The sequence below is a fragment of the Takifugu flavidus genome, chromosome 18, assembly GCF_003711565.1.
Source record: "Takifugu flavidus isolate HTHZ2018 chromosome 18, ASM371156v2, whole genome shotgun sequence".
Taxonomy (NCBI): Eukaryota; Metazoa; Chordata; class Actinopteri; order Tetraodontiformes; family Tetraodontidae; genus Takifugu; species Takifugu flavidus.
In genome coordinates, this window is record NC_079537.1 from 8166846 (window position 1) to 8177774 (window position 10929).

The 10929-nt window shown below is 45.3% G+C and overlaps 3 protein-coding genes across 9 annotated transcripts; 2 read left to right on the forward strand and 1 right to left on the reverse strand.

The window, feature by feature from the left end:
* The first annotated feature begins 1615 nt into the window (after positions 1 to 1615).
* On the forward strand, positions 1616 to 4544 carry LOC130515427 (cytochrome P450 2K1-like). Of its 3 annotated transcripts, none has more exons than XR_008947191.1 (9): positions 1616 to 2364; positions 2432 to 2594; positions 2665 to 2814; positions 3041 to 3201; positions 3322 to 3501; positions 3605 to 3761; positions 3830 to 4041; positions 4116 to 4229; positions 4298 to 4316. XR_008947191.1 is itself a non-coding variant. In XM_057015650.1 (9 exons), exons 1-9 carry the CDS (start codon positions 2170 to 2172, stop codon positions 4483 to 4485), a joined length of 1521 nt encoding a protein of 506 aa, XP_056871630.1. In that variant the 5' UTR covers positions 1642 to 2169; the 3' UTR covers positions 4486 to 4544. The 3 variants fall into 3 exon arrangements, 2 of the variants coding, with proteins under 2 accessions (XP_056871630.1, XP_056871631.1); XM_057015650.1 differs by having other exon boundaries at positions 1642 to 2364; positions 3830 to 4014; positions 4088 to 4229; positions 4298 to 4544; XM_057015651.1 differs by having other exon boundaries at positions 1657 to 2364; positions 3620 to 3761; positions 3830 to 4014; positions 4088 to 4229; positions 4298 to 4544.
* Positions 4545 to 5118: 574 nt separating this feature from the next.
* LOC130515426 (uncharacterized) lies at positions 5119 to 8123 on the reverse strand. 5 transcript variants are annotated; one of them, XM_057015649.1, is made up of 4 exons: positions 7957 to 8123; positions 6807 to 7454; positions 6461 to 6562; positions 5119 to 6302 (listed from the first exon to the last, which is right to left on the reverse strand). In XM_057015649.1, exons 2-4 carry the CDS (start codon positions 7428 to 7430, stop codon positions 5406 to 5408), a joined length of 1623 nt encoding a protein of 540 aa, XP_056871629.1. In that variant the 5' UTR covers positions 7431 to 7454; positions 7957 to 8123; the 3' UTR covers positions 5119 to 5405. The 5 variants fall into 5 exon arrangements, with proteins under 5 accessions (XP_056871629.1, XP_056871627.1, XP_056871626.1 ...); XM_057015647.1 differs by having other exon boundaries at positions 6461 to 6565; XM_057015646.1 differs by having other exon boundaries at positions 6801 to 7454.
* An 8-nt stretch (positions 8124 to 8131) lies between these two features.
* Positions 8132 to 10679, forward strand: LOC130515431 (RNA-binding protein with serine-rich domain 1-like). Its single transcript, XM_057015658.1, has 7 exons — positions 8132 to 8213; positions 8879 to 9031; positions 9117 to 9302; positions 9394 to 9499; positions 9622 to 9775; positions 10012 to 10153; positions 10256 to 10679. Coding segments are annotated over exons 1-7 (849 nt in total). The 5' UTR covers positions 8132 to 8211; the 3' UTR covers positions 10362 to 10679.
* Positions 10680 to 10929: the final 250 nt, after the last annotated feature.

Sequence of the window (10929 nt, forward strand, 5' to 3'; positions counted from 1 at the left end):
AAAACTACCAAAGGTCAGATCACCCTCCAGGTCATCGCAACCTACTGGATAATGCAGAAAAACTGGTCTAAACCTGATATGATCGATGTGGTCATACTTTAGCCTGCTTGGCTGACAGCCTGGCTGTTTGGCAAAGCAGGCTATAGGAATGCACTTTGACCTGGATAACTGATGCCAGAAAATAATTTAAAAAAAAAATCAATGTTCAAGCCCTTCTGGTCACGAATACCTGAATACAGCTCCATGCAAATGTAGAGGTGTCCCTGCTCCAAAGTTTTGTTAATGTGAAGCAGGTGGAAGATGAAATGAGCTCCAACAAGCATTAAGTTATAGATAGCACATTCTTTTTATATATCAAAATAATTTATTTTCCTTGCCAACAGCAAAAGTTTGGCCAGGCTGAATAGTCAATATTCAATATAATCTCTATTGTTTATGGGAGCAGGTTTGACTAAGATGATCCTCGCTTTATTAACATGGTGAACAGGGTCAATGAAGTCATCAGACTGACAGGCTCCGCCCCCATCCAGGTAAAGTTGGCACGACCTGGTGCTTTTCCTGGTGGGTTCCTTCACTTGAAATTAGTCACTGATGTGACACGTGTACGAGTGATGGGCGAATGAAGCTTAGGTGAAATACTGAACCACTTGGCCCAACTGTTTCATGGGCCAAGTGGTTCAATACTTCACCAAAACTTCCATCGCCCATCACTAGAAAATAGGATCGTTACTCAAAGCTTAATTTTTGGCGACCTCTCCTGGTGAAAAGCGACCCTTGCACTGCCTGGTTGCGCTCAACTTGAATTAGGGTAGTTGGTGAGCAGACACCTCATTTTGGTTTGATCTTTGCTTTGACTTGTTTGGGTTTTGTTGTTTAAATACATACTAGATTGAATTTCACCCTCTTTGGACAAATAAATATTCATGAATGTGTGTTTTGTTTTGTTAAGGAGAAAATGCTGGAAATATATGGCAGAGATTGGGTATGCTTGTGGAACAAATGGGCGATTATGTGGGATGGGGACACTCAAAGATTTTTATTGAGGTACATTATTTTTTCCCACGGTATTTAGATTTAGCTGGTTTCTTCTTTTGCTCCCAATTTTTCCACATTTGAAAAATTTCTTTCACATGGTACAGAAGATGCTGACATGCATAAAAATGTTTTGTCTAACTTAAAAAGTCAGGGGTAAACATATTTGTGGTTAAGCCAGTGGGCTAGTGGAGTTTCAGTAGGTGTTAGTTAAGCTGATGTGGAGGACTGCCCCTGTGTGTGTGTGTGTGTGTGTGTGTGTGTGTGTGTGGGGGGGGGGGGGGGTCAAAGCATTGTGCTCAGTCGTTTTAACTGCTGCTTGTTCTTGTCCTTGATAATAAAAGCCCATGGGTTTAACTGTGGGATCCGGAGGTTGTTCTGACATGTGAGAATACTTCGATCTGATCACTGCTGGTGAGGTAGGTGTGCTGTAGGTGTAATGCATGAACAGCTAAGGTTCATGTCCAACAGCAACTCACTATAGCTGTGGCGTATCTATACCATGTAGATTAATTAAGAGATGCTTGCTTATTTTCAAATGAATTTTTGTACATGTTGCTATAAATGAAGCTTGGAGTAATGAACCTATTTTTGAAATCATTCGGCCAAGTGGTTCAATACCTGGGAAAAGTTTCATTCGTCCAGCACTAGATGGCTTTATTATGATCCAATTCAGCCACGCAATAGTAATAAGAACTCAACAGCAATAACTCTCCGACAACAACCCACACATTGTGCATTTTTAGTGCAGATATAAGTGGTTTAGCCGCTAAAATCTCAGCCTGTCCGATTCGAGACGAAGCGGTGTGAATCACGTGATTGGACCGCAAACCAGTCGGGTGGTTCGATCAGAGAACGAAGCAGCTGCTTCTTCATTCGTAATTGTCACGTGACTTTTCGGCGCCAACGCAAGAGTCGAAATTCTGGTTCTGTGGAATTTTACTGATACTGAAGCTTCAGGGCCGTCTTGCCATTGCTAAACTCAAGCTGGGTTCGCTCATTTATTCTGGGTCTGTTAGTGCCACTTTTGTTCACTACCCCTTGGTTTCAGTCCATGTGCCAGTGGTGCACTGAGGAGGACTTTGTTCATCCAACCAGGTCAACCATTAGCTGAGAACACGGCCCAGCTGTGGGATCATGATTGAAGATCTGTTTGAGTCCTCCACCTCAGGCTTCCTGATGGTGGCTATTGTGAGCCTGCTGCTGCTACAGCTCTGCTTAAGCTTCATCTCCAGAGAAAAGAGAAAGGATCTGCCAGGACCTGAAGCTCTGCCTTTGCTTGGAAACTTGCATCAGTTGGATCTAAAAAGACTTGACTGCCACCTTGTCCAAGTGAGAACTTTTCTTTTTTGTTAATCCAAGTGATGCTGTTAAATTTCCCTTCCCTCTACTCCTTTAGCTCTCCCAAAAATACGGCCCGATATTCAGAGTCTACTTGGCGAGTAAGAAGGTGGTTGTGTTGGCGGGATACACAGCGGTCAAGCAGGCTCTGGTCAACCAGGCCGAGGACTTTGGAGAGAGGGAGATCTTCCCAATATTCCATGACTTCAACAAAGGGAACGGTACGAGGACGGTAGAGACTTTTACAGTCATTTCTGTCTGTTTTCTGTGTCTGACCTTCTGATTTTTCAGGGATACTGTTCACCAATGGAGACCAGTGGAAAGAAATGAGGCGCTTTGCTTTGATGACACTAAAAGATTTTGGGATGGGAAAAAGAACCATTGAGGAGAAGATCATCGAGGAGTGTCAGTACTTGATCGAAGCGTTTGAACAACATCAAGGTAAGCTGACTTCCTGGACACCACTGTCCCTCTGGGGCACACGTGTCAAACTCAGTCCTCGAAGGCCACGATCCTGCCAGGTTTTCTGTCCTACCAGGCTGAAAATGCATTCAGTGGGATAGAAAACCCGGCAGGATCGTGGCCTTCGAGGACTGAGTTTGACATGCCTGAAGTCTGGGGCCTCACGCTCCTGAAATCTTGCCCACACGTTTCTTGTCTTTTCAAGGTGAAGCTTTCAGCAACGCACAAGTCATCAGCTACGCTACGTCAAACATAATTTCAGCAATCATGTATGGGAGAAGGTTTGATTACAAAGACCCGACCTTCCAGGCCATGATTGAGAGGGACCATGAGGTCATCCATCTCACAGGCTCCCCCTCTATTCAGGTGCTACAGAAAGTTTTGGTGCCTTCTTAAACCATTTTGCAGGTCACAACATCAACTGTAACACATTCCTTAATTAAACTGAGCAACATTGCTGGTAAACCCTCAGCTTTTTCTTTACAGATCTACAACGTATTTCCATGGCTGGGACCATTTTTGAAGACCTGGCGGTATATTATGAAGAAGGTGGAAATCAACATCGAGAGCACTAGAAGGATCATCGGCGAAATGAAGGAAACTCTGAACCCTGGAACGTGCAGGTGCTTCGTCGATGCTTTTTTGATCCATAAAGAAAATCAAGAGGTGAGGAACTTCAACTGCAGGAATTCAAAATAAGACACTTCCAAGAGACAAAAACCACTCACTCCTCATTCCCTTTGTCCCGTGTGTGTTCAACTCTGATCAGTCTTTGGTGTTTCAGGAATCTGATGTCAACGCTCACTACTATCATGAGGACAACCTCCTTCATTGTGCTATGAACCTGTTTGGGGCAGGAACCGACACCACAGCGACCACCCTCCAGTGGGGCCTTCTCTATATCACCAAGTATCCTCATATTCAAGGTGCCAAAACACTAATTTGCTTGCTCAAATTTAGCAAGGCTGCAACATTTCTGTGCCAATGCAATCAGATGGGGTCCAGGAGGAGCTCCGCAGGGTGGTGGGAAACCGCCAGGTGCGGGTAGAGGACAGGAAAAACCTGCCATACATGGAAGCCGTCATCCATGAGACGCAGAGAATGGCCAACATCGTTCCCATGAGTCTCCCTCACAGAACCAGCCGAGACACCTCCTTCCAGGGATACTTCATCCAAAAGGTTCACCGCCCTCTTTGAACTCGCTCACGTTTATGTTGCCACGTTGTTCTTCATGGGGTCTATCTGCCCACAGGGGACGATGGTCATCCCCCTCCTCACTTCTGTCCTGTATGATGAGAGCCAATGGGAGAAGCCACACACTTTCAACCCCGCCCACTTTCTGGACAACAAGGGCCGATTTGTCAGAAGAGATGCCTTCATGCCCTTCTCCGCAGGTAGGTCCACGTCCCTACGTCGTGCTTCAGGGTCCCGTTTGGACTGATGGGGCTCCTCCTGGTTGCAGGTCGCAGGATGTGTCTGGGTGAAGGCTTGGCCAGGATGGAGCTCTTCCTCTTCTTCGCCTCTCTTCTTCAGCACTTCCGTTTCAAACCTGCACCTGGAGTTTCAGAGGACAGCCTGGACCTCACACCAGTCGTGGGCATCACTCTCAACCCTTTAACTCACAAGCTGCGCGCCATAAGTCGCTTCTGATGGGTGGCATCATCTTATAATCATAATTAGAATTTTGCCAATTAAAAGCTTGCATCCCATCTTGGTCTTTGTGTGTGAAAAACACAGCTGATCTACAATTGAATCAGCTGTTTATTCGACTGATCATTAATAGACTAAACAGTGTTTGAGATCCTCTCCAGGGATCTGAGGTGTGAAGCCCGCACCGAAGGTTCCTCCTCACAAACCTGCTCCAGATGTTCAGTTGCAGTGTTACTTCATTGAAAAGGTAAAGTTAAGTATTGGGAGGTCCAATTTAGGGAATCATCCCTGAAGTGTTTTTTTTTTAATAGAAAAAATCTGCCAAAGGTCAGATCACCCTCCAGGTCATCGCAACCTACTGGATAATGCAGAAAAACTGGTCTAAACCCGATATGATCGATGTGCTCATCCTTTAGCCTGCTTGTTTGACAGCCTGGCTGTTTGGCAGAGCAGACTATAGGAATGCACTTTGACCTGGATAACTGATGCCAGAAAATAAAATAAAAAAATCAATGTTCAAGCCCTTCTGGTCACGAATACCTGAATACAGCTCCATGCAAATGTGGAGGTGTCCCTGCTCCAAAGTTTTGTCAATCTGAAGCAGGTGGAAGATGAAATGAGCTTCGGGAAGTATTGAGTTGAAGATGAAACATTCTTTTTACATTTTAAACAAACCCATTTCTTATTTTCCTCTTATATCTAAAGATCAAAAAAGGAAAAGGACCTACAGCAGAAGTTTGGCCAGGCTGGATAGTGAATATAAGCTCCCCCTTTGGGATGTCTCACAGCATTGCCTGACCTTCAGAATAACGTTCAACACTGTGGAAGTGGAAGATCATTTGATATTCCAGCTTCTCAACTGTTGACATGAACAAACATTTTGAGCAGGGCTGCCCAAACCTTTGCATGCCATGGTACAGCTAAGGTCCTTCTACTTTGATAACACTGATCTGTGGATCCTGTGGCTGGTTGGAGACGCTGCAGTCCTGCAGAGCCCTCACAGGACAGCTGCTTGTAAAATCGGATGTTTTGAAGGTCTGATGCGCCTCGCTGTATGTGGACACGTACGGCTGAGTGTAGGGGGGCACGAGAGTCTGACGACTTTGGCGTGAGTAAGCAGCCGTGTACGACTGCGGCTGCGGAGAGGCGTGAGTGAGCGGGTTGTTCTCAGCGCTGCTACATGGTGGGAAGCCATTCATGCTGGAAGGGTTAAGTTCTGGTACTTTAAAATCTTCCACGGTTTCTAAACTCTCCAAAGAGTTGTAGCTGGGTTGACTTTGGCTGCACGGCGTGTATGTTCCTTCACTGAAGTTAAAGCTGTTGGGAATGGAAGCAGAAGGCACAGCAGGAGGTGATGATGTTGGGTTGTGATGCTGTTGACCGCTGCTACAAGAACCCAGCTTGGAAGCGAAACTCTGTAGAGTGCTGAGGATCTGCTTCTGGATCTGCGTCTGCTGCGCCTGCTCTCTCTCCAGGCAGCGCTGCTGCTCCACCAGCATCTTGACTGCCAGACCCAAACCGTGCACCTCAGAACTCAAGGTTTGAATCTGATCCTGTAGGCCACCTCTCACTCCAGGGTCTCCCACTGTCTGCTTGGGGCTCTGTTTCCCGTCAGTGTGAGGGGCAACAGTGCCTCCAGGGGTCTGTAGTCGCACGAGAGACACCCCGGGAGCAGACGCCAATGGGGAGGGTGACCGGTTAGGAAGGTGAACGCCAACCCGGGGGAGTGGGTGGAGGGAACGTATGGATGGACCTGGTCGCGTTGCCAGAAAATGCCTGGGGGAGCCGTTCTCTGCTGGCTGGCGGTCCGTAACAGTCTGTGCAACAGGAAAATGATACAGAAAGGAAAAACACATATCATGACGGTGAATAGAATCAGCATAAAGAATTAACCAAAATGCTAGAATACTGGTGTGTATATAATTCAGACAGGCAGACTCTATTTATTTATTTTGAGGTTTGGGTTATTCCTCACCTGTTCAGAGGGTAGATCATATGTTTTAGATGCTTGGGACAACGTAGCTCTTAAATCAGCACTGAAGCTGCTCGGTTGATCTCTCCTAATGGATAATGAGGTCTGCTGGAATCACAAAAAACAACAATGAATACAAGTTGACTGACTGACTTTTGAATTAAAGAGACAGAGGACAATTACATTCAGAGATAAATACTATTTTTTAGAAGGAGGTCTGTCATTTTTGTCTCCTAACAGACAGAAATATACATTGCCAGTGGGTTAAAGAGTTCCACATTATACTGGGGAATTTGGTTGGCAACACTGACTGTGACTCAGGTGAAATGTTGTGTAATGTTACCTTTACCCTCTGTGACAATGCTTTGTCTAAAAGCCTCTTTCGAGCTGCCAGGATGGCGTTGGTTGTAAAAGGTATATTTCTTCGCCTTGTGAACACACCAGGGGTGAGGGCAGAGGATCCTGAGGTCATTTCTGCCCTCGTAGCAGTGGACTGATGATTTATTTGTTGGTTTTTCTGTGCAAGGGAGGTGACACTAACAATCTGAATTCCCTTTTCTTCCTTATCTTCATTATGCTGCGTTTCCATCTGGCTGCTTCCTTGAATCTTCCTGGGCAAGTTTACATCAGCCTCTGGATTTGTGGAAGTCTCTTCTGTAAATATCCTGTTAACTATTAAGTTACCATGACGAGACGCTTCCCGGCAAAGGTTTTGGACCCAATTATTGCTCCTCGTTTCTTGTGATGTCCCAGCTAGAGGCTGTATCTGTGCTGACGATGAGCTGCTTCCAGCCTCGAGAGGCCTGACTCTCCCTGGTGGCCTCCCATGAAACTCTTTCAAGAACAGGTAGATTGCCTGCGCAGACACCTTGATGTTCTCCAGCTCAAGCACCGCTTTGATCTTACGAAAACTCAAACCAGATTCCCGCAGCTCGATAACTTTCTTCTTGGCAACAGCATCCAACCGGCCCATGGTCAGAAACTCTGGTCAGAAACTCTTAGTAGACAGAAGAGTGTCAGAAGAACAGGAATGTCCATAAGACTCGACTTGAATTAAGACAGATGCATATTTGATATGCTGTAGATGACTTAATGCAAAAACTACAAAGGTGCATTAGCATTCTGATATGAGAATTCCATTTAATATTATATAAATGCTTTATTCCATTATATTAGGCTAATGAGACATAGCCGTACAGATATAGCAAAAGGCTTAAATTTGCATACAAAATACGCTAATATGATGTCAAAAGGGGACGAAGAGCGCTTTTTTCTGTATTGTAACTGCTGCAAATATTATAATAATATTGGAAAACGAAAAATTAACTACTTCATTTGACACAATAATGAGGGCCTGGTGTAAGCTGGGTAGTTACTTGCTATCATAAAAGTATGAATATATTTATATAACCAGAGTTTGGGGGAAACCCAAAAACTAAATCGGGGCTCACGGCATAATAAGCGTTATAATAATATATATTTTTGAAAAGGTCACTCACCTTCCAAAACCTTAAGAAAAGGAAGTGGTGTTAACAGTTGTCATTTAATGAGATCATTTTATGTCCTTTAATATAATGTCCACCATGGACCTGGGTACAAAGATCCTGTACAATTCTATACAACAAAAATAAACAAATGGTTCGTAAGCGAAGCGGCGCTTAACGATACGTCACTTCCACTTTGACGTCATCCAGAAGCGACTCATTTTCCGCTGGCCGCACGTCTCTGAGGCGGAATATTCACGAACTGTAGATATGTAAGTTATATGGTTCACTAAATGTTTGACGAACTAGTTTAAGCTCTCCTGCATAGTTAATCACGATTGCAAATCCGTTTTGTATTTTGTAGACGTTTCTATGCACCATGAAAAGAATAGTATTCGAACATTTACTGTCCCCATGGCTAACCCCCCTTGTTTTGAGGACTGGTTTGAATGAAACGAGGTGGAGGCGGTCTTTGGCCCGGATATTCGGCGTTCTCGTCGGTAAACATGGCTGCTTTGCTGTCTTTCACAAAGACTCGCATTCCAAATATTTAAGATATATGAAATTCTTGTTTTTGGTTTATTTCTGCCTAGATGTGTTTGTTTACTCCCGACAAGTCGACGGGACCATTTTAGGATGCGGATTACTTTTTGCGTGCGAAGTTCATTTAGAAATGAGATTACCTTTAATGAAAAATGTGAGAACTACGAGGTAACCTTTGAGTTGCCCAAAGTTGTATCATTTTGCCTGATCCAATTTTAAAGCTGAATTCATTCCATTTTGTGACAAATGTAGTCTTTGGTGTGAGGTGGAGGGTTGTGATACTTAATATAATTAGTACTTCTGTTAAATATAAATGAATTATTAACTGATTCACTGACTGGTTGCTAATATGATGACAATTCTGTCAATAACAGTGCCTTTGTTTTGATTAAAGGGCACCGTCCCCCACAAAGAGGAAAGAAGAGGAAAAAACTAAAGACAGAGGTAAAGAAAAGACCAGTAACAAGGATGGAGAAAAGGACCGTGGACGGGAGAAAGCACGCAAACGTCGCAGCGCTTCTTCTGGGAGCAGCAGCAGCACCAGCAGGTTTGTCTTCCGATTGGGTCTTGCAACATCGTTGAGGTTCTGTGTAACGGTGTTGAACATGTGCTTTTCTCCGGTGAATAAAAAGGTCCAGGTCGAGTTCTACTTCGAGCAGCAGCTCGGGCTCCAGCTCAGGGTCCTCGAGTGGATCCAGCTCATCCGGCACCAGCCGCTCAGGTTCCTCAAGCTCTCGTTCTTCGTCCTCTTCCAGTTCTTCGGGCTCCCCCAGCCCGAGCCGTAGACGCCACGATAACCGCAGACGCTCCCGTTCAGTGTAAGTCAGGGAAGATGCTGAACTTCCTGGAGTGTCTTTACTGTCGGAGTTGTGATTAAGGGGACAACATTTTCTTTTTCTTATTCCGCAGGTCTAAAACACAGAAAAGAGGAGAGGATAAAGAGAGGAGGAAACGGAGTCCGAGCCCAAAACCGACTAAAATTCACTTGGGGCGGCTGACCCGGAACGTGACCAAGGTCGGCCCAGAATGAAGCGGTTTTAAAAGCTCTGCAATCGACGATCTGTAGATCTGCAGATCTGTAGTTGATCTGAAGTGGTTGTTTGTAACGCCGCGTCTGATTTCTTTTGCCTGTTTCAGGATCACATCCAGGAGATTTTCACCACGTATGGCAAGATCAAATCAGTGGAAATGCCAATGGACAGACTGCACCCACACCTGTCCAGGTGCTCCGCCTACATCGAGTTTGAGACCCCTGAGGAGGCCCAGAAGGCCCTCAAGTACATGGATGGAGGTAGTCCTTCTGTTTAGCCGCGCGCTTGCCTTCTAGATTTGTGGACTTTTCTCACAGGACGTCAGCAGTCATTTTCTGTTCCTGTTTGTTGCGGAGGCTCTGCTTGAGTCATTCATTCTGTTTTTCTGTTTGGTTTCTCACTGTTACTGAGTGTTTCCTCTCTGAATAGTTTGGACTCGGTGACCTTCCGCTCTTGCTCAATAATTCTGAACTTTCAATGATTTTGGTTTTCTCAGGTCAGATCGATGGTCAGGAGATAACGGCCTCCGCCGTCCTGACCCAGCGGGTCCGCCCTCCCCCTCGGAGACTTTCTCCGCCCCGTAGAATGCCTCCCCCGCCGCCTATGTGGCGCAGGAGCCCCCCGCGCATGAGAAGAAGGTTTGTCGATCAACCTTGTGTGTTATTCCAACTTGTTTTGTTTCTATCTGGGGCCGTTTGGACTCTGCCCATCATGAATGTTCCCGTATTTTTGTCTGACAGGTCTCGCTCCCCGAGGAGGCGGTCCCCAGCACGGCGCCGCTCTCGCTCCAGATCACCCGGTCGCAGGCGCCATCGCTCTCGTTCCAGCTCCAACTCCTCCAGATAAACCAGTCGTTTTTTAAAAATCTGTCTCTGATCAGCTTGACTTCATGACCTCCATCCCTCCCGGACTTGAACGCAGATTAAATCCTCTGGATTGTAGCCAACATGAACACACGTCTGCATGTAGAGAGTCTTTTTTTACATTTTTGGTGCAACCTGAGCTCCTTCAGATGTTTTGTGGGTGAGCGGCGCCGGAACAGCAGATTGCCATTTTTATTATGAGTCTGGGCTCCGCTCAAGCAACTTTTTGTTTTAAGTGTGACTTCTTTTTGTCTTGTATTGAATTTTTAGACATTTCCAAAAATAAAAGATCTGAAATTTATGTGGTTTGAGTCCATTTTTATTTATTTAGTAAAGATAGAACAATCAGAGATGTGGAAATCGAAGCACCTCCAGGGAAGAAATCTGCATAAAAGTGCTGGAAATTCATTATTAATAAAATCACCCATCACGCAGAGAGTTGACCTCCTCAGTTGCTATGTGGTATCCATGCAAAACAACAAAAAGGCGTAATTAAACTTAAGTGGAAACTGGTGCAAGAAGAAACGGGAGTAAATGGGTGTATCTTCGCG